Consider the following 24,857-nt stretch of genomic DNA (forward strand, 5'->3'; position numbering starts at 1 on the left):
TGTACGTGCATCACCGATACGGACATTCAACGGCCCGAGGGACCGAGGACAGTGGAGCACGGGTTGCCCATCTTCAGCGCCAGCTAGCAATCGTACGTTCAAAGATGAACCCCAGAGAGCACCACTGGACTTTTGCCCAATGAGCGACCAGCCACATCCTGGATACCAGCCTACTCAGTAGGCAGGTAGAGAATGTGGTTAAACAATGGAACTGAGGTGCTGGCTGAGGCTGGCCTCGGGAGAGCGTGACTTCCATTTTGGGTTTGTTGTTGTCCTAGTGAGAGGAACTGGCCAATGGTATGCAGGCTTGGAAGTAAAAATCCATGGTGGTGGGGTACGATGAAGAGGTACCTTGCGTGCCGTATTTTTTTGGTGGCGCGTCCTGTATGAGTGGTCCATGCGTATCCTGGGGGAAGTTCCCAAATCAATCAGCGTCAATCAGCAGAGCGCTAGTGCCAGTCGCGTCCACCTACAAAAAGGCCACTGCCCCCCTCCATCTTCAATTCTTCCATCAACAACTGCTCTCCCACATAACATCATCCACAGATTCTTCCAGCCAACCCTTGTGATCGTTAGATCAAGCCTGACATCTCATCGCATCGATTTTTGCATCCTAATCGCACCACTTTCACACCCGAAAATGCCTCCCAAGTCCGCTGACAAGAAGCCCGCCACTAAGGCTCCCGCCACTGCCTCCAAGGCACCGGAGAAGAAGGATGCCGCAGGCAAGAAGACCGCAGCCACTGGCGACAAGAAGAAGCGCACCAAGGCCCGAAAGGAGACATACTCTTCCTACATCTACAAGGGTGAGTCATGACGCGTCCAGTTTTTATTTCATTTTGATACCATTTCTCGTGGCGGGGTTGGGATCGAGCGCGGCATTTGATCGACCCAACCGCCCAATTTTCCCATCTTGGCAACCTGGACTTTCGGGGCTGCATTGCTGACCATTCCACAGTCCTGAAGCAGGTCCACCCCGACACTGGTATCTCCAACCGCGCTATGTCTATCCTGAACTCCTTCGTCAACGGTAAGCCATATCCAACCCAAACACGCGTTTGGACGCGTATCTAACGACATTTAGATATCTTCGAGCGGGTCGCCACTGAGGCATCCAAGCTTGCCGCCTACAACAAGAAGTCCACCATCTCTTCCCGGGAGATTCAGACATCGTGGGTTATCCCAACACATTCTCGGCTATATCAGCCAGCTGACCATTCCTAGTGTGCGACTTATCCTCCCCGGTGAACTCGCCAAGCACGCCGTCTCAGAAGGCACCAAGGCGGTGACCAAGTACTCGTCGAGCACGAAATAAGCTCACTCCTGCGTTTGTCGTTTGTTTTTATGGGCACGGGGGTTTGCTCGTCATTTGGGTGTCATGACGAGACTGGCCAGGGCCCAGCAATTCCTTGGAGTCTCTTAATGCGTTATGGATGGTCTGCTTTTTTGGGGGCAATGTCTTCACATCACGGTCAACGGGGTTCGCGGCTGTACAATACACCTTAAGAACAGGGTTTCGGATGAAATGAAATCGCACACATGAACAAAAACTGGCATATTTCGATCGATGTATGGTTTGACGCGCGTGTTTGCTAGCTGGAAAACGAGGCTTGTGCATCGTAACTTGGGTTTATCCCCGTTGGGCGCAAATCATGCACGCATGGAATGGAATCCCAATCGGCATTGAATCGACGGCCTCAAGGGTCCTAATTTAACCCTGACCAAGACCGGCTTTGGTCCGTTTGACAACGTGTGCAACTGGTTGGAGGATTCCCTTGTTATCCATCGCGCCAAGCGCAGTCCCCGTGCTCCATCCCATCTTCTCGAGCATGGCGCGGCCCTTGTTGTCCTGGCCCAGCTCAGGCGCTGAGGCCCCAACGACTTCGCCCTCCCGGCAAGAAACGGCTGAATGACCAGCTCCACCACCGGCCCTCCTCTGTGGCGCTTTGCCTTTCATATCCAGACGAGGGAAGTATTTGCGGCTCACACGAGCTATGGCCGCCTCAAAGTGGTCTTCGACGTACGTGAACGTGCGTTTGGTGCGGTGAAGAGTAGGACGGCGTTGATCCCCGCTTCCCGTAGAATGAGACTTGATGTTGAATCTGTTGGCAAGCTCGTGTAGGATTTTGCGTGCCGACTTGTCCATAGGGGGGAGCTGGAGTCTGAGGAGAAGACGTCAGAACTGCGTCGACAGGGGGAGTCGGTCTGAAGAGACTTACATTTGTTCTTCGGGGCTGAGAAGGAAGGCTCTCACTTCCACCTTGATATCTTCTAGGGTCATACCGGAGGGATACTTAACTCGCGGGTCATCCGGGTTCGCGTGCTTCCCCAGCAGGCCCTGTGCGCGGAGCTCCTCTCTGGCTAGTTTGCGCTGCTTCTTCCTTTCCCGATCTGTCTCCCATGCTGCCTGCATATTTAATTCCAAAACCGGGTCGGCGACGTCGAATATTGGCTTTCTGCGCCTGCCCTTGGTGAAGTTCTGCAGGCTCGGCCGATTCCAATCCATGAGGTCGATGTCGTCAAAAGCATCGGCGACAGCGGAAGCGCTTGGGATCTGGTACTTTGTTGTCCTTTGCGGCTTGTATGGTTTGTTGGACTGCCGAGAACTGCCTGCAGCATGACCAGTGTCATCGGTATCCAGATACATGTCCGAGAGGAGGAGTTCTTCGCCTCCCATGCCGAGCTCCTCTTGCTTGGAAAGGAGACGGGCGAGGGTTTCATCGTCCATCATCGGATCTGGACCTATGCTCTCGCTTGGATCCTGAGACTTGTCCGCTTCGTCTTCTTCTGTATCGCCTTCCTCGTCGGCTGACCCAGTCTCATCTGTGGACTGGTCCAGGCCAGATTGCTCATCACCGCCTAGGTCTCTGTGATTGAACAATCGACTATAGGGTCGATCCTGGTCTGAATCCTCTGCCATATTGGCAATGTAATCTGCGAGGATAGCGGCATCCTCCTCGCTCTTCGTGTCGAGATGGTCGACATCAGGAAACCGCTGGCCTGGAAGTGCATTGTGATGTGTGGGGGTACTGTCGGACTTGGGTTCGGCAGGAAAGCTTCTCTCTACTGCCCTAATCTCGAGATTGATCTCGTCAAGGGTGATGCGGGATTGCTTTGCCCCGTTATTCCGAGAGAGACCAGATCGACCCTTGAACACGATTACTTCACTGGAATCCGATTCTTCCGATTCTGCAGCAGGTGATGTGACGACGGGAATTGTGGCTGGGGGTAAGGATGGCTTCTTAAGATTTGCATCTCCGGCAAGATCAAAGTAAAACCCGGGGTGATTTGCAGTCTCGGCGGCGCCTGGCTGTCGCGAAGACCCGTTTTCCGAATCGCCTCCATTCGGATGTTGGACAGGCGTAGATGCACTTGCCCTCTCTACGGCTTGCTCTTCCGTTACAGAGGGTTTGGCTGTAACTTCAGCCGGTTGCTCTAATCCAGGCGAGGTCAAACCATGCTTAGGGTCGTCATTGCTCTCGAGATCCTTGAGAGGCTCTATCAGGCCGGCACTGACGAAAGTGATGGGCTTCCCCCTCAGCTTCTCTCGACCCCACGTTGATTGGTGCTGGCCCGTGTTCCTAGCCTCGTCCCGCATAGTGAACCCTATAATGGTCAGGATCCAAAAGGCAAAAGAGAATTTCAGGTGTAATTGTTTGTCAAGCTAACCTTGTGTTGTGGCGATATTTTTCTGAAAGGCAGACATGAAGTCTCCATCGCTGTGTTGGGCAGCAGCAGATCTCATCCTCGCGGCTTTTGCACCGGCCAAAGGCCTGCCATTCTTCTTCTTCTTCTGTGGCATCGTCGCTGGCTACCTACCCAAGGAGTCAGTTCAGATGTTTGGGTAGGTAGGTGTCTTAGTCTGCTTCTAGACAGTACATAGATGGCTACGTAGCATACAGTATGGAGTGTGAGTACCAAAGTGGCCAGGCTAAAATCAAGCCTTTTGTGAGCACAGTCAAGCTACTCTGGATAGGAGAAGTTGTAGGAGAGTATGCGTGATTCCTCCCTGGTTGACTTGTCTTAAGAAATGAGGATTTCAAGGGCCAGCCTGTTTGATGGATGTAGTGGATGGAGGCTTGGTCGCACCTACTCGTCTGGCTTACATAAGAGTCCCGTCCTGAATTTCGCCCCCAAGACGGAAGGTTTACCCACCTACCTTAAGTAGGTACCTAGTACCTCTAGGCGTACCCACAAGTACCGTACATACATGCACCTGCCTAGGTAGGTAGGTAGGTAGCTTCCATTATCGCTATCCATCTCAGTCCTCTTAGGTCAGGGCAGATGATGGGAGCATCAGTTTAGAAGGATTTCATTGACAGATCTAACCCCAGTCATGCTGATGATGTTCGAACTTGCCTCGCTATCGAAATCAGATAGGTACCTAATCAACCCCCTGCACAAATTGCCGCCTTCAAGTGTGGAATGACTCTTATGTAACCCAAGCTAAGGATGGGGTGTACTGTACATACATACGTAGTTCCCGTAAGAGCGAAAGCGAGCTTTCTATCAGCATCATGTGGTCAGTAGGTAGGTAGGCCACCAGCCTCCATACTATGCAGTTGTTCCTCCACAAGCTTTCGTTTCAGCCATCTCTTGCCATCCATTTCGCCAACGATTTCGGGAGGAAGGCTGGGAGCGTCACACTTTATTGCTCTTAATTCCCGTCCTGTCACAAGATCTACACCTATCGCCCCGCCACGTCTGTCGCCTCTTTGCTCTACCCCGCCATCACGAGTACGAACAGGAGCTGCTGATTCCCGTAGGCCCGACCCGATCGCTTCACTCACTGTGCATCATATCCACCATAGATGACCAGGAGCAAGCTCAGAACACCACACCTCCTTCCATGATATCTCGAGCCAGCGGAAGCCGGCAATCTCCTGCCACTGGGACTCCTCCTGCCCTGGCGGCTGCCATGGAAGCTGCCGTGGCTGGTGCTACCGAGTTTGGCCGCGTCGGTCGCCGCATCATGCTGAAGATATGGGATCCCGAGCCCACCAATAACCGAATTACCAACGAACCTGCCTGGTGTCTAGGCCGTTCATATATTCTTGACGTCAAGAACTACGGCCCGGCGTTGGTATCCACCGACACTCCACCTTCCGACTCCGTCGAGACCCCTTCGCTACCTCCCCCGAACAACCCCGACACCCCTCCTGATTCCGCCTCGAGCAGTTTCGACTCCTCATTGGCGTATGAAGAACCTGGCCAGGATGGCGGCTGGCCTCCCGAATTTGTCGACGACTTCGAATCTCGCATCTGGATGACGTACCGTACCGACTTTGAGCCGATTCCCAAGTCGGCCGATCCGCGAGCAGCCTCCGCCCTGTCCTTCACCATGCGCTTGAAGACTTCGTTCAGTGACCAGAATGGTTTCTCGTCGGACACGGGATGGGGTTGCATGATACGGTCGGGCCAAAGTCTACTCGCGAATGCCATATCAATTACCCGTTTAGGCCGAGGTATGTTCCTCCTGCAACAAATACCCCTTGACGCGTGTGTCTTCCGCTGCTGACTCTGAGGGAAGACTGGAGGCGTAGCAAGGACCCCGATGCAGAGCGGCCTATCTTGCCCCTATTCGCAGACGATCCCAGGGCTCCTTATTCACTCCACAACTTTGTTAAGCACGGGGCTGTCGCGTGTGGGAAGTATCCAGGCGAGTGGTTCGGCCCATCGGCCACTGCCCGGAGTATACAGTAAGTTGAAGACTCTAAATATTAAGGGTGCGGTCGGATGGGACGCTAACGCCAACCCAGGGCTCTAGCAAACGCAAACGAAACTTCCCTTCGCGTATACTCCACTGGCGACCTCCCGGATGTCTACGAAGATAGCTTCATGGCAGTGGCAAACCCCGACGGCGAGGCGTTCCAACCAACACTCATCTTAGTTGGTACACGTTTGGGGATTGACAAGATAAACCAAGTTTATGAGCAAGCACTGATAGCTACATTGCAGATGCCACAGTCGGTTGGCATCGCCGGGTATGTTATTCCCCCGTATCCAGCTATCTCTAAGCTCTATTCTGACGTATTTAGTGGTCGCCCATCATCTTCTCATTACTTTGTAGGCGCACAGGGCCAGTGGCTCTTTTACCTCGACCCTCATCATCCCCGGCCAGCGCTACCGTACCACGAAAATCCGGGAGCATACACAAAGGCCGACATAGACTCTTGTCATACCAGGCGGCTTCGCCATCTCCATGTTGGGGACATGGATCCCAGCATGCTGATCGGTTTCCTGATTCGTGACGAGGACGACTGGGATATGTGGAAGAGTTCGGTTAACCATGTCCAAGGCAAGGCCATCGTTAACGTGTCTGCTCATGATCCGGCCATGGGGTTGCCATCTGGGCGGGCAGAGGCAATAGATGAGGTAGAGACATTAAGCGACGATGCGGATACTGTCTTGGGGATTTGATTTGATATTTGCCACTACAATGTACCGGGTTACGGGTAGGGCGTTTGAGGCGCTAGGCATTTGCATATCGCGGATTCCTGGGCGTTTTAATTCCAAGGGGGGCGCGTTATCGAGGGGTCGACCCAACCCCGAAGACTCTTCAATACTTAGGTTGTTATCAAGGGTGGTGCGGGAACTTGTACAGCTTCCACCTGGTTGGATCCGATGTTGTAAAACCCTCATCAGTGGCTGGAAGCGCGAGAGAGAGCACAGCTTACAGCACAGTGAGGCCCTCTGGCGAGCCAAGCTACAATCCGAATAGGGAGTGACAAACACTCGGTTTAGCACTCATCTCTTCTGTTTCCTTCCCCCCTTTGCCTTCTGTGGCACGGGGGCAGCGTGACCGATATCCTTGATGTGGGAGAACAGTTTGGTCCGAGATGAGAAGACTTCGTTGCATACGGCGCACGCGTGCTGTGTGGTGACAGGTTAGTCGTGATATTGGGTGGTCTGTTGCAAACGAAGACTTACAACACTTGGCTGCGTGTCGCCGGCTGCCATGCGAGAAGCCCTCTTTTCCCTCTTTGCTCTGGCCTTACCAATTTTCTTCGCCTCACCTGAGTCACTGATCATCAAGCCATCGACACCTGAAGCCAGCGAATCTGTCTCACCATCTCCTAACCCTTCCACGCTTTCTTCAACTGGATTCTTGTCGGATAATAGGCGATCTTCTACTTCGGACCGCGGCGCGTACTCGTCGCCGAGCGAGTCATCCGTAGATTCAATGCTAGGGTCTTGTGAGCCCCCTGGCGCACCGGGAGTTGCAGTCAGCCCCTCTTCATCCCCATTGCTCTGGGCATCCCCAGCACTTGGCTCGGGTCGACCTTCACTCTCCCCGTCTGTCTCCCGGGCTGATGCCACCCCTTCTGTGGTTGTGGTCGTCGGCTTTGCCAGAGGTTGGTCCAGATCAAGATCGGCATTCTCCTTCTTCATTTGTCGCCGTATCTGCTGGACAGCCTTGATGTGCTTTTTGCTCTTCTCGTGGGCTTCAAATTGCTTCTCGCTCTTGAAAATTTTACTGCAGATGATGCACTCGATATGCTCAACCTCAGATTCCTCCTCGGTCATGGAGAACTCATCGTTGTAATCCTCATCGTTTCGCGCCTGAGCCCATTCCGGCACAACATAACCCGCCAGTTTCTCCTGGTTCGCAGCTCTGGAGCGGGCGGCCTGGGCAGCTGCCAAGTCGCGAAGGACTTTCTGCCGCTCAGCTTCAGATTGCGTATTCGGAACGTAGCGAGAATCCCTCTTTTTGACGAAAGCCACAAGGGATCGCACGGCGTCGTTGAAATCCCGTATGCCCTCGTCCCTGAACTTTTTGTTCTCCTTCTCCATTAGGCGCCGAACGCGCCGATCGGGCGCATCACTGAGGCGGTACTTGTCCTTCCAGCTGAACTCCTTCTTGGTGGAGAAGCTCGACCAGACGTTATAAAAGGATTTGGCCACGCCATCGTAGTTGTCTTTCGCGGAGCCAAACGGCGGGTACTGTGTCGGTGCCTGGCCATCCCATTCGCAGGCGGCAGCTTCCTCCATGGCTAATTGGTCGAAGAAGGCATTGAGGATACCAAAGAAGCCACTGGGGCTATCGGTCATGGGAACCGACGAGGTGAATCGACCCATCAGGTTAAAAATATCATCGGCCGAGGTCAAGTGGGTGTTGTAGTGCTCTGTAGGAGCTTGCGACAAGTCATCGTGGCCGGCGAGAATGGCATCCCGGTGTGAATCGTACCATGCGCGTTCTTGCGAGTCCGACAGTATCTCGTAGGCAGTCTGGACTTGAGCAAAATTCCTGGTCGCATTCTCGGTGTCATGTAGGTTGCGATCCGGGTGGAGTTCCAGGGCTTTCTTCCTGTATGCTTTCTTGATTCTGCCAGGAGGAACACGCGGTCAGTTGGGCCTATGGGGGGAAGGGGATAGGGAATCGGGAGTGACAGACTTACTCCTCATCTGTGGCCTGACGGTCTAAGCCCAGGAGCTCGTAGTAGCAAGTCTTCCTCGTCGCCGTGGCGGCAGGCACTTGGCCGCCATTCCGAGGCGATGATTGCTCTGCACCCATGATATAACGGAGACTCGGTCCCGGGCACGTTATTATTGTGCGATAGGAATCATAGCACACTCTTGTTCTTGGGCTGTGGAACAAGCGTTAAAGGGGGGTTGTCAACAAGAAAGATAACAGACCCAAGCGGGATGGATGTGATAAGAAAATTGCGTCCTGCCCCTCCCCCAGATTACCTCATCTTGGGGCTATCTACCTAATACCTAGGTACCCACCCACCCACAAGGCCCCAACTACCTAAGTTTGGCGGGTCGCCACCCCACACTTGCGAGCGATCTGGACTGAACCTATCCAGGAACGTCTTTCCGCCTCGTGATCATTGACCCTTGACAGCAACCGAGCCTTTCTTGGATTGGCAATGCCGGCGCCTCGCGACTCGGACACAATACACCTACTTCCTCACAACAACCCTTGTATTTGAACTCTCGACCGGACCTTCTCTGATGCATTCAAGGCAAAGAACCCCCCGTTCGTCGAGTCACACTCCGTCGCATGGGTTAGAATTCCCGGTCGACGAAATACAGAATCAAGTTTTGTGTGTTACCAGGCGTTGCCGGTGACCAGCCTTGCTAGGAAAATAACTCCTGTTTGGCATCCCAGTCCCTACCCTTGGGCCTCTTCAATCTCTCATTGTTCCCGGGGGTCTTGGCCAAGATGAAGTTCGCCCACGAGTTCAAGGCAGCCCTGGAGAGGGAAGGTGAGTAACCATGATCTTCGCGGGCGATCTTTGCATATTGACGGACAATAGGCTACCCTCAGCACTGGCTCGACTCGGCCATCCCTTACGGCCAGCTCAAGAAAGTCCTGAAGAAGGTTCAACGGGAGCTCAATGACTTTGGTTTGGATCCAGAAACGATGAGGCAGCTCTTATCGGCCGAAGCCACGCCGTCTGCAGGGGGATCTATTGCGATGGCAAAATATCACCTTGATCGTATGTGACACTCATTCCTCCACCTCAGCCTTTTGGTGGTTAAGGCTTGCGATGCGTTGCGTTACCTTGACTGCTCGTTCTCTGCTTCCTCTTTTTCTGATTCGTCTTCTGCTGATCCACCATGTCGCTCTCCGTATCCTTAACACTCGCTGCTGCCTCTCCAATTTGTCTCCTCACTAACCTCGACTTAGCAAACAAGTCAAACCTTCTGAGACCTAGACTGACGGTCTTCGTGCAACTTGAGGATGGTGTAGCCGTTGACGCGTCTCTCTCGCCAGCGTCTCGGAAACTCTTGGAGAAGCTGGCGTCTACGATGCCGGTGCTAGAAGATGGCGCTACCATCCGGAGCTCCTCCCCGATCTCTGATCGTGGGAATGTGGATCCAACTCCTATGTGAGTGCCATTTTATGTTACTTCTGTGCGCACACTATCCTACATGTACCTGCTTTCAGGGAGTCATGCCCTGTTCTGTGTATTCCATCGTTTTATCATCTGACAATAGCTGTGGTTGCTTGGCTAACCGTGACTGTAGCTCACCCGTGGCCGAGGATGCGGCTGCCCCAATCGTGGAACCGGATCAGAGGCTCCAGAGGATAGAAGTCCCCTTGGTGTTCGACGGGGAATTCTTCCAGGTCCTTCAAACAGACGTAGCCAGCCTTGAAATTCTCCAGAAAGAAGAGCAGGAGTCAATGAATGCCAGCATTGTCCAGTTGGGGCGGGAAATTTCTGAAGTGGCTAAGCCGTCGAGATACTCCAAGAGCGATCTCTCTCGTTGGCGCGAAATATTTGAGCTCTATCTTGACGCGCGAATCTTCTTCTCGTCGAATGAGCTTGATCACGGTACTCGGACCAGCGACGTGGCATTAAAGCAACTTGTTTGGTTCCAGAATGAAGTTCAAAAGCGGGAGCTGCGATCCAGATTTAAGTTGGCTTCCAGCCAGGGAGCATACAAGAATTTCTTGGCGTTGAATGCTACCTTGTTGCAGAATCTCAAGTTTCAGGAGATCAACAAGAGGGCGGTCACCAAGATACTTAAGAGTGAGTTACTGACCTTGATCAACCAATAAGCCCAGCCCTGCTCCTTCCTCTCTCGCTACTGCTTGCTAACTTGATATTTAGAATTTGACAAGCGCACCTCGTTGGGCGTGTCAAGAGACTTCCCAGTAGTTGTCCAATCTGTCTCCTCCATGGGGGAGGCAATTGCCAAGAACATATGCGCTCAGGTGTCAACAGAGGTTGTCTCCCAGGTGCCACGGCTAGATGACTACCTCTGCCCGATCTGCTTCAGTATCGCCTGGCTTCCAGTCCGACTCACCTGCCACCATGTCTTCTGTATTCGCTGCACAGTAAAAATGCAACGAGAGAAAAAGCGAACCTGTCCTCTCTGCCGGGCTGACGTCATCATGGAAGCCGACACAAGTAAGCCCCCAGACCCTTGCTTGACGGTGTGACTACATGCTGATGCCTCTTAAGCAAATCTTGACGAAGATCTGATCAAGTTCCTGGAGCGCTGGTTCCGAAAGGAAACGAGAGAAAAGCAAAAGGCCAACGAGATAGAGCGGGGAAAAGAGCTCTTCGGTGAATCATACGAGCACTCAGCTTGCCGCATCATGTAGATGCGCATGACATGAGTCGCGTTCTTGCCTCAACCCACTGTTGATACAGTGGGTTTGTTAATATTCAACTCCCATCTTAACCCACAGAGGCCAGGAAATGATATGCTGTGTGTTTTCTCGAGAATATCACGTCGGATTGGAATATTGGATGGCGTGCTCCTGATGTGTAGTATCGTTTTCTTCTCTTTGTCTTTGCATGCCCAGGGTAATAAATTTAATAGTAAAATTTCTTCACTCAAAGTGGCCAAGAAAATGGGCCAACTAGTCCGTTCATTACGAGCCTCTCTCCTCGGCCGCCCTCAGAGCATCTTGGAAGACAGCCTTCAGGTGGTCTGTCTCCTCCAGGCCAACACTTATCCGAACGAGATCAGGATCGACCCCAAAGCTCGCAGCCCAGTCCAACTCCTGGTAGTGCGCCAAGAGCACATAGGGGGATGTGAGAGTGAAGTTTGTGCCCAGACTCGGGCCTTTCGCCGTCTCAACCATGTCGTAGAAGACGATTGCCTGCTGGCGATCATGAAAGGTGACGGATAGCAACCCCCCGTAGCCGCCGGTCGGCAGCTTGCAAGCTTCGTAGTTGGGTCTCGACGGGTTGAGCTTGGGGAAGTAAACATCTTTGACCAGCGGGCTTGCAGACAAGACATCGCAAATGGCCTCCGCGTTCAGGTTGATCCGTTCAATGCGCGACCCAAAGTCGCGACTGTTCCTCTCCATAAACATGACGTCTTCGGACCAGTAATTGTCCTCAAGCTCCTTCTCCGCCGCGGCTTTCAGGCTGGCATAGTACCGGCTGTTGGGGTTGAGTATCGCGCTGCCCCCCATGACGTTACAATCGCCCGAGAAGATCTTTGTCAAGCTGCTCGCCACGATGTCGGCGTACGGGAGGACGTTGACGTTCGCAAACGTGCCGATCGTCTCGTCGACCACGACAGCGAAGTCGTACTTGTCCGCGAGGCGGCGGATGCGCACGAGGTTGGGGCTGATCAGCAGCGGGTTTCCGGGGAACTCGCAAAACAGGCCGAGGAATCTCTCCCCGCCCTCAAGCCGCTTCTCCAGATCATCCAGGTCGGACTCGGAGGCGTGACCGTAAAAGACGCACCCAGGGCCAAACTTCTGCAGGATCTTTAGCGTGTCGACATACGGGAACCCAAAGTTGATACTCTTCATCTGGCCTCGCGCACTCAGGAGTAACCGGTGGCCGTTGAAGATGGCATTCATCCCGCAGGGGAATAGATAAATGTCGTCTTCCTTCAGGTTCACGATACCCCTTGTGTTGGGGCCCATTTCAGGTAACGGAGACGTCGTGAGGTCGAGATCGCCCTTGAGTGCGCCGGCGATGCGCCTCTTGATGGCGGACTTGGCGGGCTCGACGAATGAGATGTCCAGGTTCCTGCCGAACCGCTCCTCCAGGAACCGCGAGCTCTCCTGGGCCTCCCGGGCGGGAACCGCCTCGTGGCGCGGGCTCACGCACCTCGGGGACGGGGAGACGGCCTTGTCCAAGGAGAGCGGGCGCTGGTAGCGTTTGGGACCCCTGCATGTCTTTTGGCCGAGAGGGGCCACCGGGCTCTTGGGACGCTCGTCTAGCACAAGCAGGCCGTCCTGGAAGAGGGTATGGCAGAACTCGGCCCTGCGGCTGGACACACCGTCGCCACTGTGCTGCCAGTACTGTTTGGCATAGGGGAAGGCCTCGGCGGAACAGATGACGGCTGAGATGGTAGGGGATAGCGACCGTAAGGCCGCGGATGAGGGATTTGCCTCATCCAACACGAGGTGAATGACGTCTAGGCCACCAATAACGGCGTGCGGGGCACACTCCCTAATGAAGCTTGCACATCGTGAAGCAATCTGCCGGCTCGGAAAGAGCATCGCCTTTTGGCCAGGCCTAGCATACTTTGCAACTAGATCGGTGGCAAAGGAGTCGATAAACTTGTGAATGAAAAACCTTACGGGGCGGTCAGCGAGAAGCCCGCAGTGAGGTCCTGGTTGCGAGATCCTGCAACGCACCTGGGATACCCGGTCGCCATCTTGCTGGTGACCCAGTCCTCGCCTTCCTCATAGCCAACGTTGGAGCGCCATGTCGGCAAGGACACGCTGACAGCCTTTTAGCAGATATGAGTCAGTAGTGTGGTTTGACAAGGCGGATAAAACGATGACATACGTGAGCTGTGTCCGGCGGGATGGACTCGCCGAGGTTGAGAAGCATCCTGGTATGAGAGGGGAATGACGCTGTGATCTTTAAGGGGGGGTTAGATGTGCTTGTTCAGCAGGCGACGGAACTCTTAGGCTGGCTTGGAGAAGACCCAACAGGCATGAGTGGGACAAGGCCGTGGCTCGCACGCCGCGGTACCCAGTCGTGATGCGGGCTATCCACCGGGTTGTGCCGATAATCGGAGCCAGAGGCAAAGTCTTCCCAGAGCCCATCTCTAGTATGCAGATCTCCCGTGCTAAGCGCGGTGGCTAATAACAGCCATTGGAAGTGACTCCTTAATTATATGGAGGCAGCCAGCCCCCCAAAATGTGCCAATTAACGGAAACGCACAAGAACTAATACAAGAGTGTCTTCGCGCTTGGGTAATACCGGCCCAGGCGTCATCCTCTGCGGCTTCATCACTTACGGGATCAGGAGGCCGCCCCGCAATAACTCACTAGTGAACTCACATCCCGATGCTGAACTCGCCCCGCCGCCTGGCTCGCCAGTCCGGACGGCTAGGTCCTGCTTCGCACACGGGGGACTGAACATGGACATCTGCGTTGGGTTCGGTCCTCTGGACCTCAAAAATGATTGCTCGGCCCCTGAGAGCCAGTGATGCCCGTCTTATATAGAGAGATCCGACACTACAAACTCCTTTCGTGAGACGGCCGCTGAGGCATCCAAAATAATAGATACTGTAAGGAAAGACATATATATCGTTAATATCCGCCCACACAGTTAGTCAACTAAAACTCTCCAGCGCCAGATGATTCCCGACTGCCATCCCCCGGATAGCATGACCCAAAAATAGAGATCAGGACCGCCCGTCATGGTGCTCATGACACGAACCCAAGAACGATACCCCGGACCTCCTGAAAAATGCCCAGCACAGAGCCTTGCAGCTGGTGTGATCTGCCGTTATAAATGGTTTATACCTCCCTGTTCCCGTCCTCGCAAGAAGGGCCAGGTAGCTTCAGGAGACCGAAGGGCGTACATGGCCATCTAGCTCCAAAAACCCATGAGCACATTAGTGATATGACCTCCCGCTCCTCCGGCTGCCCACGCAGCTGATACTGTCGCTTGGTGCGATGCTGCCGGCGTCGTCGTCCCAGTCGTGCCAGCCGTTCCCGGCGGCGCTCGGCGGGAGGGGGACGTTGCGAGCCGACACGTAGCTGCCGGCCCGGCTGAGGGCGTGCGGGCTTGGCGAGTTGCCACCCCCTACCTTGATGGTCGTCGTCGTGACGCGGCTGCCCGCCCTCGAGCGCGCGAGCAGCTGAGACGAGGAAGGGGCGCCCGGCGGAGGGACTGGCGCGCCACGGATTGTGCTGGCCGACCGCTGGCTCCGGGCCGAGGTATAGCTTTCCCGGTCTCCGATGTCGTAGGTGTTGCTGCGATGCACTACGGACCTTGTGATGGGAGGAGAGTTGCTGTGCTTGGAGCCCACGAAGCTTCGGTGCTCCGAGTCGGTGATGAGAAGAGGCTTTCGGCTCGTTGAAGCTTCGCTTCGAGTGCGCACGCTCCCCGCCGCGCTGGGCCGGTACCGGGATGAATGGCGGCTCCGAGAGTCGTCGTAGACGTCGTCGGCTTCCCTGCTCTTGGACGCGCCCACCTGGCTGTACCGTGCAATGTACTCGGGTGGCGGGCGCCGATCGACGACGGGTGGGTACTCGCTCGGATGGCGAACCTTCTCGACGTTCCGTTCGACGTGGACGTAGCGCCCCTGTTGGTCCGGGAAGGGCTCTGGGAATGTCGAGCGCCGCGCGAAGGCGGGCGGGTCGAACTCCTGACGGGCGGCGCGGTGTGGTTGGTCATTCTTGACCATGCTGTAGGTGAAGGCAGCGCCGGCAGCAACGCCCAGGAGAGTGCCGACGACGGCGCCGGTGCTGAGGCCGCTGGAGTTCTGGCGGGGTGAGGCCGTGGGTTCGTAGACCGAAGAGACGGTCGTAGGGACACTCCTCCTCCTCGAGTACGGATCGTTCTCGGCAAAACGGTTGGATGGCCGCCTCGCGGCAGTGAGACGGGGCCCACCGCAGGCGGAGGTGGAAGCACGGGGCGGGGCCGAGGTGGCGACGCCGTAATTCCAGTCTAGGACGCGGGCCGCCTCGGTAGGGGTCGACTGGGTCTTGCGGACCGTGGAACCGCCGTAGCGGGTGGGGTAGTCAGGTGGGGGGAGATAGGCAACCTCCATCGTGTTGCCGTCAAAATCGAGAATCCTCGCCCGGCTTTCGGTTGTGGACGCGGCCTCGCGGGCGCCAGCGCTGGTCGGCTTTTCAAGATCGGGATTGGCGCGAAGAGCGAAGGAGTGGAACTCGGCTACGGCGGCAGTAGAGGGCGCGGTGAGGACGATGCGAGACAACCTGATGCTGTGGGCTGCGACCTGGCGGAGCTGAAAGACGGGGGTCGGAGGGGATGGGGTGCCGTAGGTGACGATCGGGACCACCGACTGTGACTCTGAGCTTGGCTCTGCCGATAGATATCGCAGGCCGAGGGGTTGAAGGATAGCCGAGTAGAAGGAGGACGATGAGGGGAGATGCGTGACCTCGAGGAAGGGCAACATAGTTGTAGTATAATTCCCTCTTCCGTCAAACCACGAGGACCAGGTGCCAGGGGAATGTGGGGGAGGGAGGGTGAGGTACGACAGGGGTATGGGAAAGAATTCTGGCCAACGAAAGAGCGCAGATGGGGAGCACCGCCAGCTGGCTGATGATGTTTTGTACCCTTTGTACAGGTACACCTTGGGAAATATGGATAGGGAGTGTTGCCGTGTGACATCGATATGGGATTTCGTGCCCGGATTCAAAGGGGGGACCAGTGGCCCTTTTCAGCCAGGCGGCTTCCCGATTACTAGGCTCGGCAGATCCCATAATACCAGCCCAGCCTGCAGAAAAACAGCATCCCGTAGATGCCCAATTCCCCGCCTCCCGCAACCGGCCGCAGGCACAGCGGCCAGCGCTGGGTTCCCATTCGAGGGGGCCATCGTGAGCCAGTGAGCAGGGCGAAGAGGCGGGTCTCCGATCTCTAGAGTCCAGACAAGACAAGAAGTGGGACGGCCACGTCAAACCGAGTCCCTCTCTAACCACGTATCCGTACCGCGCTACGACCTGCGGAATATTTGCCCTGGCTGGCGCCTGAGCCACCGCCAGCAAATCACCTCAAGCTCCTCGATATTACGCTAGAGAACAGCCCTGGTCCAGCTCAACCGTCACAAAGCCTCGGGTGGGAAGAAGGTGGGCGATATTTAAGTGGGACCCCTGAAGCTGCAGCATAGCACCCCCCTTTCTAGCCGCTGATTGGCTGTGATAACAAAGTCATGGAACCTCCAAGGTAGTAGTGGAGTTATGCGTCCTGTAGGAGGGGGGATCCCGTCTTCATCCCCGCAGGGCCTGCCGATCGTTTTGCAGGGCGCGTCACTCGCCGCCAGTGCTCGAAGGGAGGGCGGACAATCTTGAAGTATTGAAAGAGGCGAGCCAAGGAATGCAGCTTGCCTCGTGTAGGGTCTAATAAGCCGGCAGGCGCGCCCGGCGGCCGCAGACAAGCAGGAGTTTCTGAGCCAGGGGATTCCTCAAAATCGGTGTTTCTCTATGCCGGGTGGGTTGCCCTCTGGAGCCGGCGCGGCTGTTGACAAGAAGTAGACGAACCATGCTCGCAAAATCTCATTCCACATCTCAGGCGAGGCCCAACCTAAACAGAAGCACCACCTTCGTCCAGGTACCTACGCAGTACGGATACACCGCCAGCCCCTCAGCCTGACCGCTCAGCTGCGGGGTCTTTGAGGCTATTTTGGGCTCCGGGCGCAAAAAAGCGGCGGAGCGAGATTCCAGCAGCCAAACGCCTGCCATCTGGGCTTTTTGTTCGCAAAGAACGACCTCCCTGTCATGCACGTTTGGATCAGGATGCTCCACCACGGGGCGCGCAGCCTTAAACTAAATCGTTTTTGTGACAATTCTGGCATTCCATCTTCCATTCCTTCCACGCCCTCGACTCCGTTGGCGTAGAGATCCAGGGCTGCTATCTAACCCGCTGCTAACCTAGCACTAGCACTCGCCGTCCTTCAGCTCATGGGCGTGAGACGCGTATGACCACCCCGGCCAAGGCCCGGCAGACCTTAGTTCGCCAAGACCCCCATCATTAACCCGGTCCGGTGTAAGCGGAAGCACTGGCTCCCCGGCGGCGGTGTATTTCCAGTGGCAGATCTGTCTGCTAGCCAAGTTGTAATCCTCCACTTCCCTGCACACACTAAGCGGTAAGTACGGGAAGGGGGGTCAAGATAAACGGGAACAAAGGGAAAAGGAACCAGGTTGAAGTGGTTCCCGAAGACGACGAAAGCGTCTTGGATCCGTTGTTGAACGCCCCATGTTTTGGTTGTAAAAACAACGACAGCGCAAGCACAGACGACCCAAGCTCTCGAGGCCATCAGCCACCATCCGCGATGTTGTATCGCGGATACGACCAATGAAGCCCCGACTTTCACATCGAAAGCCCTAGAGAGCCGTTGAGCAACTCTCACCCCGAAGACCTCTCTCCAACGCGCAAGCTCTCGATTATCCATCATCCAGAGTGCTTCGAGGCGCTAAAGGATTCCCCACGCATCCTCTGCAGCATGGCAGAACTTGCTACACGCGACGCTAGCCGATAAGCTGTAGTTGCTTATCGAGACCTTTTCGTCCACGTAGTTGTCAGCAAAATTGTCCGAACCCTTGGCCATGGCGCCAACGAAAACACAGATAGACTCTGAGGCGCCGAGGGTGTCGATATATTCGCGGACATGCACGAGGGGGGCGTCGAAGCTCAGGGTGATCTTTCGGCAGTTGGGTGGCAGGTGATCCGTGATCGGGTTGGCGATGACCTTGAGCAATTTCTCCTGCGAGTTGACCGACTTGATGGAGAGGCGGTGGAGGAGTTGTACCATCAGGCCGGCGAATCGCTTGAAAGTGCGGGGGATGCGAACCGACGGCGATACCTCGATTAGGACGCCCTTGGCAGTCTGGATGTAGATCTGGAGCTTCCCCGCCTTGTTTACGGGCGAATCCAGGAGAGTGAGCAGGCACTATAGAGCGTAAAAAAAATCAGCATGCTGAATGCAGGATTCGGCGCGGGTCCGCGGGACGGTGCCCAACCTGGTGGGTGATGTCTGGTCGGGCATCGCTGATGTCTCGGTTCATCTTCCGCATGACACCGATGTGCTCGTCCGAGTTAAGCAACGAGTATTTGTCGTCCCTCACCGCGCCCGGACGCCCGCTTCCTCCGTGAGACGCCTTGTAGGTCTCGAGGCTGGCATTGGAGAGCACCACAACCAGCCGTTTGGTATCTTTGTCGGTCGGGACGATGGCAACATGTTGCTCTGCGACCAGCTGCGGCAAGGCCGGTGGTGGGAGCGACTGGGTTCCTGCCATTGAAAAGCGATGTTAAAATCGAGAAGGCAGAGTCGCGGAGCATATACGCAGGAAGGACGGATGCCGGCCCAAGCCTGAAAACACCAGGGGATGGTGGGGTATTAAGAGTGTCAAAATTCAGAGGTTCAATGCTTCCATCCACTCCAAGGCCCACACAACTTGTTGTTTGACTCGCTGGAGGCCAGATCAGGCTGGAGTCGGCTCCCAACAGGAAAGAACAGGAAATGGCCAACGCCCGCCAGGCAGAAAGCATAGCAACTTACGCGGTCGCTTGCCTGCTCGATGTTCGGGAGAAGACATATTGCAGCTGCAGGCTCCAAACGCTGCCGTCGGCCAAGTTGCAAAGTTGTGAGTGGGTAAAAGAATTTGGCAGAGAGGCAGTTCCTTCTCAAATCAAGGAGTAGGCAACGTTGAAGTAAAACCAATTCGGGCGATTGAATCTTGCCACGACGACCAAGTGATGGGTGAGACACTGAGAACGAATGTGCAAAAGTGGCCGAAATCCTCCCGCAATCAGAAAATTTGCTCGGCTAAAGGCGGTGTGATGTCTAATTACTGTTACCTACCTAGGTAGCGTCGAAGCATATGCCACCATTGTATGGGGAGGGCCCACGGGGCTTGTGTGTGTATCCGTAGTCCCGTACTAGGAGCTGAAATTACCTCACACTACTGCGATAGACTGCACCACCTTGGATTCATGTCCGGACGGGAATCAGTTGACAGCGAGGGCAGCGTATTCCGGTGTGGCCGGCCGGCCGCCGAACCGATGGAACCGGGCCACCCTTGACACCTGGCAATTCCATTGCGGGTTGATAGGGTGGACGAATGAAACAAGAAGCCAAAGTCCGTGCCAAGGCCGATACAGACACCGGCCCAATAAGCTCATAGAGCTTCCCTCCTTCCCTCAGATCTTTTCCCGTCGAGTTTTGACCGCCGACTGGTTTGTGTGTCTGCATACACACCCCCTGTGCAATGTCAAGTGCCCCCCATGTGCTAGTCTTGGCGGTCCCAGAAATATCCGATCTGATCGACGTCTCAGCCTGCGAAGTCAGACCACTCTTCCTTGACACTGTTGGCGGCTATACCTCCTGTTTCCAGCCTTCGTGACACAGCTTGCTTCTATTCCAAGAACCTGTCTGCTCTGCTCTGGCCGAGTACCCGAGGAAGTGCCATTCTTTGTCGATCCTCCCCCCATTGGGTGCTACATACCTAGTGTTGCCAGCAACTCTGACGCCTGCTGTGATTTACCAAGAGATTTGCGAACGGTGCTTAAAGCCGCCTTCAAAGTTGCTTGGCCAAGGCGAGAGAATGACAGACGCGCGTCTAGCTGCGTTTCTTGCTGGGTTCTTCCCCCCGTTTCGCCAAGAACGATCAAACGATCTCGAGTGGAATGCTGGGCATGCATCTCTGGACTAGCTGTTGCAGGGCAAGGTAAACAACTACCAAGGTTCTATAGGTGCTTGACGTATTCTGGAGCAGTGTCCTGTGTATGGGGCGGGGCCTGTTGTGAATGAGTGGTACCTGAGGAGGCTCAGGTAGGCAATAATTAAGCTTAAGGAGGTCAGCGCTAGATGTAGGTAGGGTTGGTACTGCTTCGAACATGCAACCGGCGGTTGAGTCCAAGTTCAATAAACGTACCAACTTGCCAACCTAAATAGGTAATTCTGATGATTCCAGCACAAGATTGACCTTGGCATCGTCGATCCACTTTTGATTGACATGGATGCTGCTTGAGACCCCCAACGTTCTTCAATGCTTGGCGCTTCTTTCTTACTCAATCTGGAACCCGTGGACGGCTGAGGCCAGGCCGTCTGGATAATTTGGAGGCTCTTCCACGATTGACGTCTGTTCCACACCTCTGACACGTCTTGTTTCGACTCCCCACGGGCACATTCGTCCAAACTCGGCCATGTCAGGATGTACTACACAGCAACACAGCAACACAGCAATACAACCAACCATACACGCTTGGGCACTACACTTTTTTGGCATTTCCGAGGGGGGAGATGCGGAGAGATGAGCTTGTTCTGACCCGCCCTGTCCTGTCCTGCAGAAGACGGGTCCCTCGAGCAGGCTCGGACCTCCAATCCCCCTTCGTCTGAACCAGCGCTGTTCAAGATTAGCGGCGCCAAACTGCCGTATTTTTCGGCTGGCACTTTGGCCGCCAGCTCGCTTTGCTCATATCACTCACAGTCAAAACGGCGACGTCTTCTTACGAATACCCATGCAACAGGCAGGTTCTCACCCCCCCCAGTTTCAACCACCCCCCATGCTGCTACGGGATCGCCATTTCCTATGCCTTGAGCTGCTGGAAGGGATCTCCCACACCCTTCCCAAGTTATGCCGTTCTTGCCAAGAAGGATAAGTAGTCTACAATGGCCGACTTCCTCTCTCCCGCTCTGTCAGTCCTCCCATATAATCTTTGCACCTCGGGTACCAGCACTGGCTCTTGACTTGCTCCTTCTTTTCTTCCTTCTCTTGCCATTCTCTCCTTTCTAGAGATCACGTTGACCGTGCATCTGCTTTCCGATAAGTCTTTAATACTTGACTACCACTCGTTCAGTCCTTCTTGCGCCGAATTTGACCTCGCTCGTTTTTTTCTTTCTTTCTCTCTCGCCCCGGGGTAGTTAGGCAGGATGGTCAGATTTGCAAGACTTCTCGTCCCGGCAGCGCTGCTCGCCGTGGCTGCTGCACAAGACAACAAAAACAACAATAACAACAACAACAACAACAACGGCCAAGGCAACAATGGCAACAATGGCAACAACAATGGGAACAATGGTGGCAACAACGGGAACAACAACGGGAACAACAACGGCAACAACGGTGCCCAGAACCAGGGCGCCAATCCCACGATCCTGCTTCCAAACGCCATCCAGACTGGTTCCTTCTTCGACGGACAGGCGGCTTTGGGCGCTGATCCCGCCGTCCAGGCCAAGTCCACGATAGATCAGGGCAACTTCATCAATTTCTGTGCCGGCAAGACCCTCACCAATGGCCTCCAGATCACTACTGGTTCTTGCAACGGCATTAGTAAGTTTTCAATCAAGACCTTGGCGGTTTCCTCATGGCAATGTGTCTAACCGTACCCATCATAGCCATGGGAGATATCCCGGCGAAGGATAAGATGATCTCGACTGTCATCGTGAACCCCCAGAACGGCCAAGAGATCGAGGCTGGCAAGGACTTCGACATCCAAGTGCAGGTTGCGAATCTGGCGGCTGGGTCTTTTACCAATGCCGTCGCCACATACTACGCGGCCCCCCAGTTCCTGTCCAACGGCATCGTCGTCGGCCACACCCACGTCACCGTCCAGGATCTTGGCGGCAGCCTCAACCCCAAGCAGCCCCTTGACGCGACCCAATTTGCATTCTTCAAGGGTATTAACGATGCGGGCAATGGGCAGGGTCTCCTCGCCGCTACTGTCAACGGTGGCCTTCCGGCTGGCAACTTCCGGGTTTGCACGCTGTCTTCTGGCTCCAACCATCAGCCCGTCGTCATGCCCGTCGCTCAGCGTGGAGCTCAGGATGATTGCGTCAGGTTCACGGTGAAGGGCAACGGCGGTGGTGTCAACGAGGCTGCGAACAATGGTGCCAAGGGCAAGGATGCTGCCGACCAGGCTCAACAGGCCGTTAATATCGGTGCCGGTGCCATTGACCCCAACGCTGCTAATGCTGCCGACGCTGGTAATGCTGACGCTGGTAATGCCGACGCCGGTAACCAAGGTAACAACAACCAGGGCAACAACAACCAAGGCAACAACAACCAGGGCAACAACCAGGGCAACAACCAGGGCAACAACAACCAGGGCAACAACCAGGGTAACAACCAGGGTAACAACCAGGGTAACAACCAGGGCCAGCAGAACCAGCAGCAGACTCAGCAGCAACAGCAGCAGCAACAGCAGCAGCAGCAGCAGCAGCAGCAGCAGCAGCAGCAGCAACAGCAGCAGGAGCAGCAGAGAAAGCAGCAGGAGCAGCAGCGTCAGCAGCAACAGCAGCAACAGCAGCAGCAGCAGGAGCAGCAGAGGAAGCAGCAGCAGCAGCAACAGCAGCAACAGCAGCAGCAGCAGGAGCAGCAACGGAAGCAGCAGCAGCAGCAGAACCAACGTCTCGCGCGCCTGGCCCGCCGAGAATTCATCTCCTAAGCGCTGACCCCCTCCCGGAGTCTGGTTCTGCGAGACGGCCTTGGATATTGCCGCCTCTGAACGCGCGTGCGGAGTTGCGTCCCCTTTTCTCTCGCAGCCCGGGGTCTGCTTGTTCAACCCATGGTTCTCCCCCCCTTGTTCGGTGTTTGTATAAGACAGACAGACGAGCAGCGTGGCGAACTAATTGTACATAGAGTTGGTACGGACTGGAATCCAGAATCGGTGCTAAAGCAGGCTTTTGGCTTTTTCTTTTCTTTTTGGTTTTAACTTTGATTTTTTCCAGATCCCACATGGCAGTACCAAGAAGATCCCCAGGTGAGAGGGAGGAGCAGCCGAGCCGGCCAAGCGCCGGAGGCCGGACAGGGTGGACAGGTGGTTTGCTGTTGTCAATAGGTTTCAACGAGTCTGCAATGATGCAAACGATTTGAGGCCTCCAAGATGCGCTTACCTAAACGCGGATACATGAGCAATTTCTTAAAAGAATGTAATACATCCAATCCAGTCTAGGACGCATGTTGACGAAAAGCAAATCATGTCGGGTCGACAATTTTGAAGCGTGTGATCTTCAGTTCCGAAACGTGATGGCTTTCAGGGGCGGGAGTGGAGGGCAGCGGCCTGGGCACTGCCAGGGCATGAGGTAGCCGAGCTCCCTCCATATCAATGCTTTATCAAGCGAGACCGGTACCCCGACGGTCCATGCTGGATAACAAATCCTGCTACTCAACCAACACTGACCATCAAGCTCCGGCCGGGTATGAACCGTTGTGGAGAGTGCAGTGGCTCAATCAATGAACGCTAGGAGAGATATTTCTAAGCAGCACATGCACGACTAGTTCGAGATGCTTGGATCGCGGCTTTCTTGTCCCGATTGAGGCTCTTTGCGAGGCCCCTCCTGAGGGAGACGAATTCCGTGCCTACCTACCTGCTCGTCAGGCCAACCTATCCGTAGAGGGTGCGGGGTACATAGGTACAGTACCTACGGTTGTTACTGATTCCAGGGTGGACCGTGCAGCCTGGCGGGACGGGCGGGACCCGACCTACCCGATGGACCTGACCCAACACCACGGAACAATGTTTGGCCACCCAAATTTTAACCCGCGCCCGGGACCCCCAAATTTTCCCAAGCTTGGAAAGCTCTCGGGGCGTGATGGAATCCGGGGGCCGGACAACAAATTGAACGCCCCTTCACGGACCGTGCCACCGAGCAGACGCAGACAACACTCGCCGACTATAGGAACCCGATCTAGACCCTCATTCGAACCGCCATGGCAAGCCTGGCAGGTGCCGCCGCGCGGAAGACCTTCCGCGAGCTTCACGGAGTTGTCGTGACGGCGGGTCTCATGCAAAGGACAGTAAAGGTCCGCGTAGGAGGGCAGAAGTGGAACGGCAAGGTCCAGAAAGTACGCCATCACCCGATAGATTATTTCCTATCGGCCGGTGGGCCGGCCAGACTGACAGACAGGCCTGACTGACACGCGTTGCCCAACCCCCCCAGTTCTTCGACGACCCAAAGACCTACCTCGTGCACGACCCCAACGACTCCCTCCGGGCCGGCGACGTCGTCGCCATCACGCCCGGCTGGAGGTCGTCCAAGCAGAAGCGCCACGTCGTCAAGCACATCATAGCCCCCAGCGGGACCCCAGTCGAGGAGCGGCCGCCGGTCCCGACCGAGGACGAGAGGTGGGACGCAAAGGTCGCCAAGAAGCAGGCAAAGGACGGGAGGAGGGCCGCGAGGAGAGAGGCCGAGCTGGCGCAGCAGAGGTCGGCGTCGCCGCGGAGGGCGAAGAGAACGTCGTCGGCCGGGTCCGCAGAACCCGCCGCCACCAGCATCAGCGACGTTGATTGAGCGCGCACGCGGGGGGGGGGGGGGATAAAAAAATCCCCTTGCGGCCGTGGTCGCTCACCGCGGATCGTGCGCTTGCTTTTCGGAGGCAGGAGGAATCTGGGAGGGCTGTTTGCTGTGTTTGAACTTGCAAGCCATACCTCAGGGGACCCCGGAATGCTGGCTGTTCCTACCGGGAACGTTTACAACATTTCGCACGATCAAAAGATTCCGAGACGGGC

General features: G+C 55.5%; 11 protein-coding genes across 11 annotated transcripts; 6 read left to right on the forward strand and 5 right to left on the reverse strand.

The window, feature by feature from the left end:
- The first annotated feature begins 521 nt into the window (after positions 1-521).
- QBC33DRAFT_540786 (histone-fold-containing protein) lies at positions 522-1,746 on the forward strand. The gene is made up of 4 exons (XM_060428099.1): positions 522-806; positions 959-1,030; positions 1,085-1,172; positions 1,225-1,746. Exons 1-4 carry the CDS (start codon positions 641-643, stop codon positions 1,313-1,315), a joined length of 417 nt encoding a protein of 138 aa, XP_060282579.1. The 5' UTR covers positions 522-640; the 3' UTR covers positions 1,316-1,746.
- QBC33DRAFT_611596 (uncharacterized protein) lies at positions 1,553-4,082 on the reverse strand. The gene is made up of 3 exons (XM_060432454.1): positions 3,670-4,082; positions 2,220-3,606; positions 1,553-2,162 (listed from the first exon to the last, which is right to left on the reverse strand). The coding sequence occupies exons 1-3, from the start codon at positions 3,800-3,802 to the stop codon at positions 1,712-1,714; spliced, it is 1,971 nt and encodes a 656-aa protein (XP_060282580.1). The 5' UTR covers positions 3,803-4,082; the 3' UTR covers positions 1,553-1,711.
- Positions 4,083-4,493: 411 nt separating this feature from the next.
- On the forward strand, positions 4,494-6,420 carry QBC33DRAFT_493109 (uncharacterized protein; the record flags this gene model as incomplete). The annotated part of the gene is made up of 3 exons (XM_060425506.1): positions 4,494-5,465; positions 5,531-5,699; positions 5,760-6,420. The coding sequence occupies exons 1-3, from the start codon at positions 4,850-4,852 to the stop codon at positions 6,418-6,420; spliced, it is 1,446 nt and encodes a 481-aa protein (XP_060282581.1). The 5' UTR covers positions 4,494-4,849.
- A 327-nt stretch (positions 6,421-6,747) lies between these two features.
- On the reverse strand, positions 6,748-8,515 carry QBC33DRAFT_453073 (DnaJ domain-containing protein; the record flags this gene model as incomplete). Its single annotated transcript, XM_060424667.1, has 3 exons — positions 6,748-6,873; positions 6,931-8,326; positions 8,400-8,515. 3 exons carry the CDS (start codon positions 8,513-8,515, stop codon positions 6,748-6,750), a joined length of 1,638 nt encoding a protein of 545 aa, XP_060282582.1.
- A 273-nt stretch (positions 8,516-8,788) lies between these two features.
- Positions 8,789-11,299, forward strand: QBC33DRAFT_540797 (SPX domain-containing protein). Its single transcript, XM_060428100.1, has 6 exons — positions 8,789-9,212; positions 9,264-9,446; positions 9,638-9,839; positions 9,979-10,484; positions 10,566-10,865; positions 10,920-11,299. Exons 1-6 carry the CDS (start codon positions 9,170-9,172, stop codon positions 11,060-11,062), a joined length of 1,377 nt encoding a protein of 458 aa, XP_060282583.1. The 5' UTR covers positions 8,789-9,169; the 3' UTR covers positions 11,063-11,299.
- Positions 11,300-11,335: 36 nt separating this feature from the next.
- On the reverse strand, positions 11,336-13,265 carry QBC33DRAFT_452946 (putative cystathionine gamma-synthase; the record flags this gene model as incomplete). The annotated part of the gene is made up of 3 exons (XM_060424660.1): positions 11,336-13,004; positions 13,067-13,161; positions 13,221-13,265. The coding sequence occupies 3 exons, from the start codon at positions 13,263-13,265 to the stop codon at positions 11,336-11,338; spliced, it is 1,809 nt and encodes a 602-aa protein (XP_060282584.1).
- Positions 13,266-14,280: 1,015 nt separating this feature from the next.
- QBC33DRAFT_515709 (uncharacterized protein) lies at positions 14,281-15,810 on the reverse strand (the record flags this gene model as incomplete). The annotated part of the gene is made up of 1 exon (XM_060426107.1): positions 14,281-15,810. One exon carries the CDS (start codon positions 15,808-15,810, stop codon positions 14,281-14,283), a length of 1,530 nt encoding a protein of 509 aa, XP_060282585.1.
- A 1,710-nt stretch (positions 15,811-17,520) lies between these two features.
- On the reverse strand, positions 17,521-18,993 carry QBC33DRAFT_94992 (nucleolar essential protein 1). Its single transcript, XM_060433212.1, has 2 exons — positions 18,371-18,993; positions 17,521-18,300 (listed from the first exon to the last, which is right to left on the reverse strand). The coding sequence occupies exons 1-2, from the start codon at positions 18,644-18,646 to the stop codon at positions 17,824-17,826; spliced, it is 753 nt and encodes a 250-aa protein (XP_060282586.1). The 5' UTR covers positions 18,647-18,993; the 3' UTR covers positions 17,521-17,823.
- QBC33DRAFT_453155 (uncharacterized protein) lies at positions 17,536-17,709 on the forward strand (the record flags this gene model as incomplete). Its single annotated transcript, XM_060424671.1, has 1 exon — positions 17,536-17,709. A coding segment is annotated over one exon (174 nt), but the record flags the coding sequence as incomplete, so codon positions are not given.
- A 2,289-nt stretch (positions 18,994-21,282) lies between the features above and the next one.
- QBC33DRAFT_453386 (uncharacterized protein) lies at positions 21,283-22,800 on the forward strand (the record flags this gene model as incomplete). Its single annotated transcript, XM_060424681.1, has 3 exons — positions 21,283-21,679; positions 21,745-22,347; positions 22,610-22,800. The coding sequence occupies 3 exons, from the start codon at positions 21,283-21,285 to the stop codon at positions 22,798-22,800; spliced, it is 1,191 nt and encodes a 396-aa protein (XP_060282588.1).
- A 1,258-nt stretch (positions 22,801-24,058) lies between these two features.
- Positions 24,059-24,639, forward strand: QBC33DRAFT_452982 (ribosomal protein S17; the record flags this gene model as incomplete). Its single annotated transcript, XM_060424663.1, has 2 exons — positions 24,059-24,193; positions 24,289-24,639. 2 exons carry the CDS (start codon positions 24,059-24,061, stop codon positions 24,637-24,639), a joined length of 486 nt encoding a protein of 161 aa, XP_060282589.1.
- Between the last annotated feature and the right edge of the window lie 218 nt (positions 24,640-24,857).

This window comes from Phialemonium atrogriseum, assembly GCF_030411735.1.
Source record: "Phialemonium atrogriseum strain 8032-3 unplaced genomic scaffold QBC33scaffold_15, whole genome shotgun sequence".
NCBI lineage: Eukaryota > Fungi > Ascomycota > Sordariomycetes > Cephalothecales > Cephalothecaceae > Phialemonium > Phialemonium atrogriseum.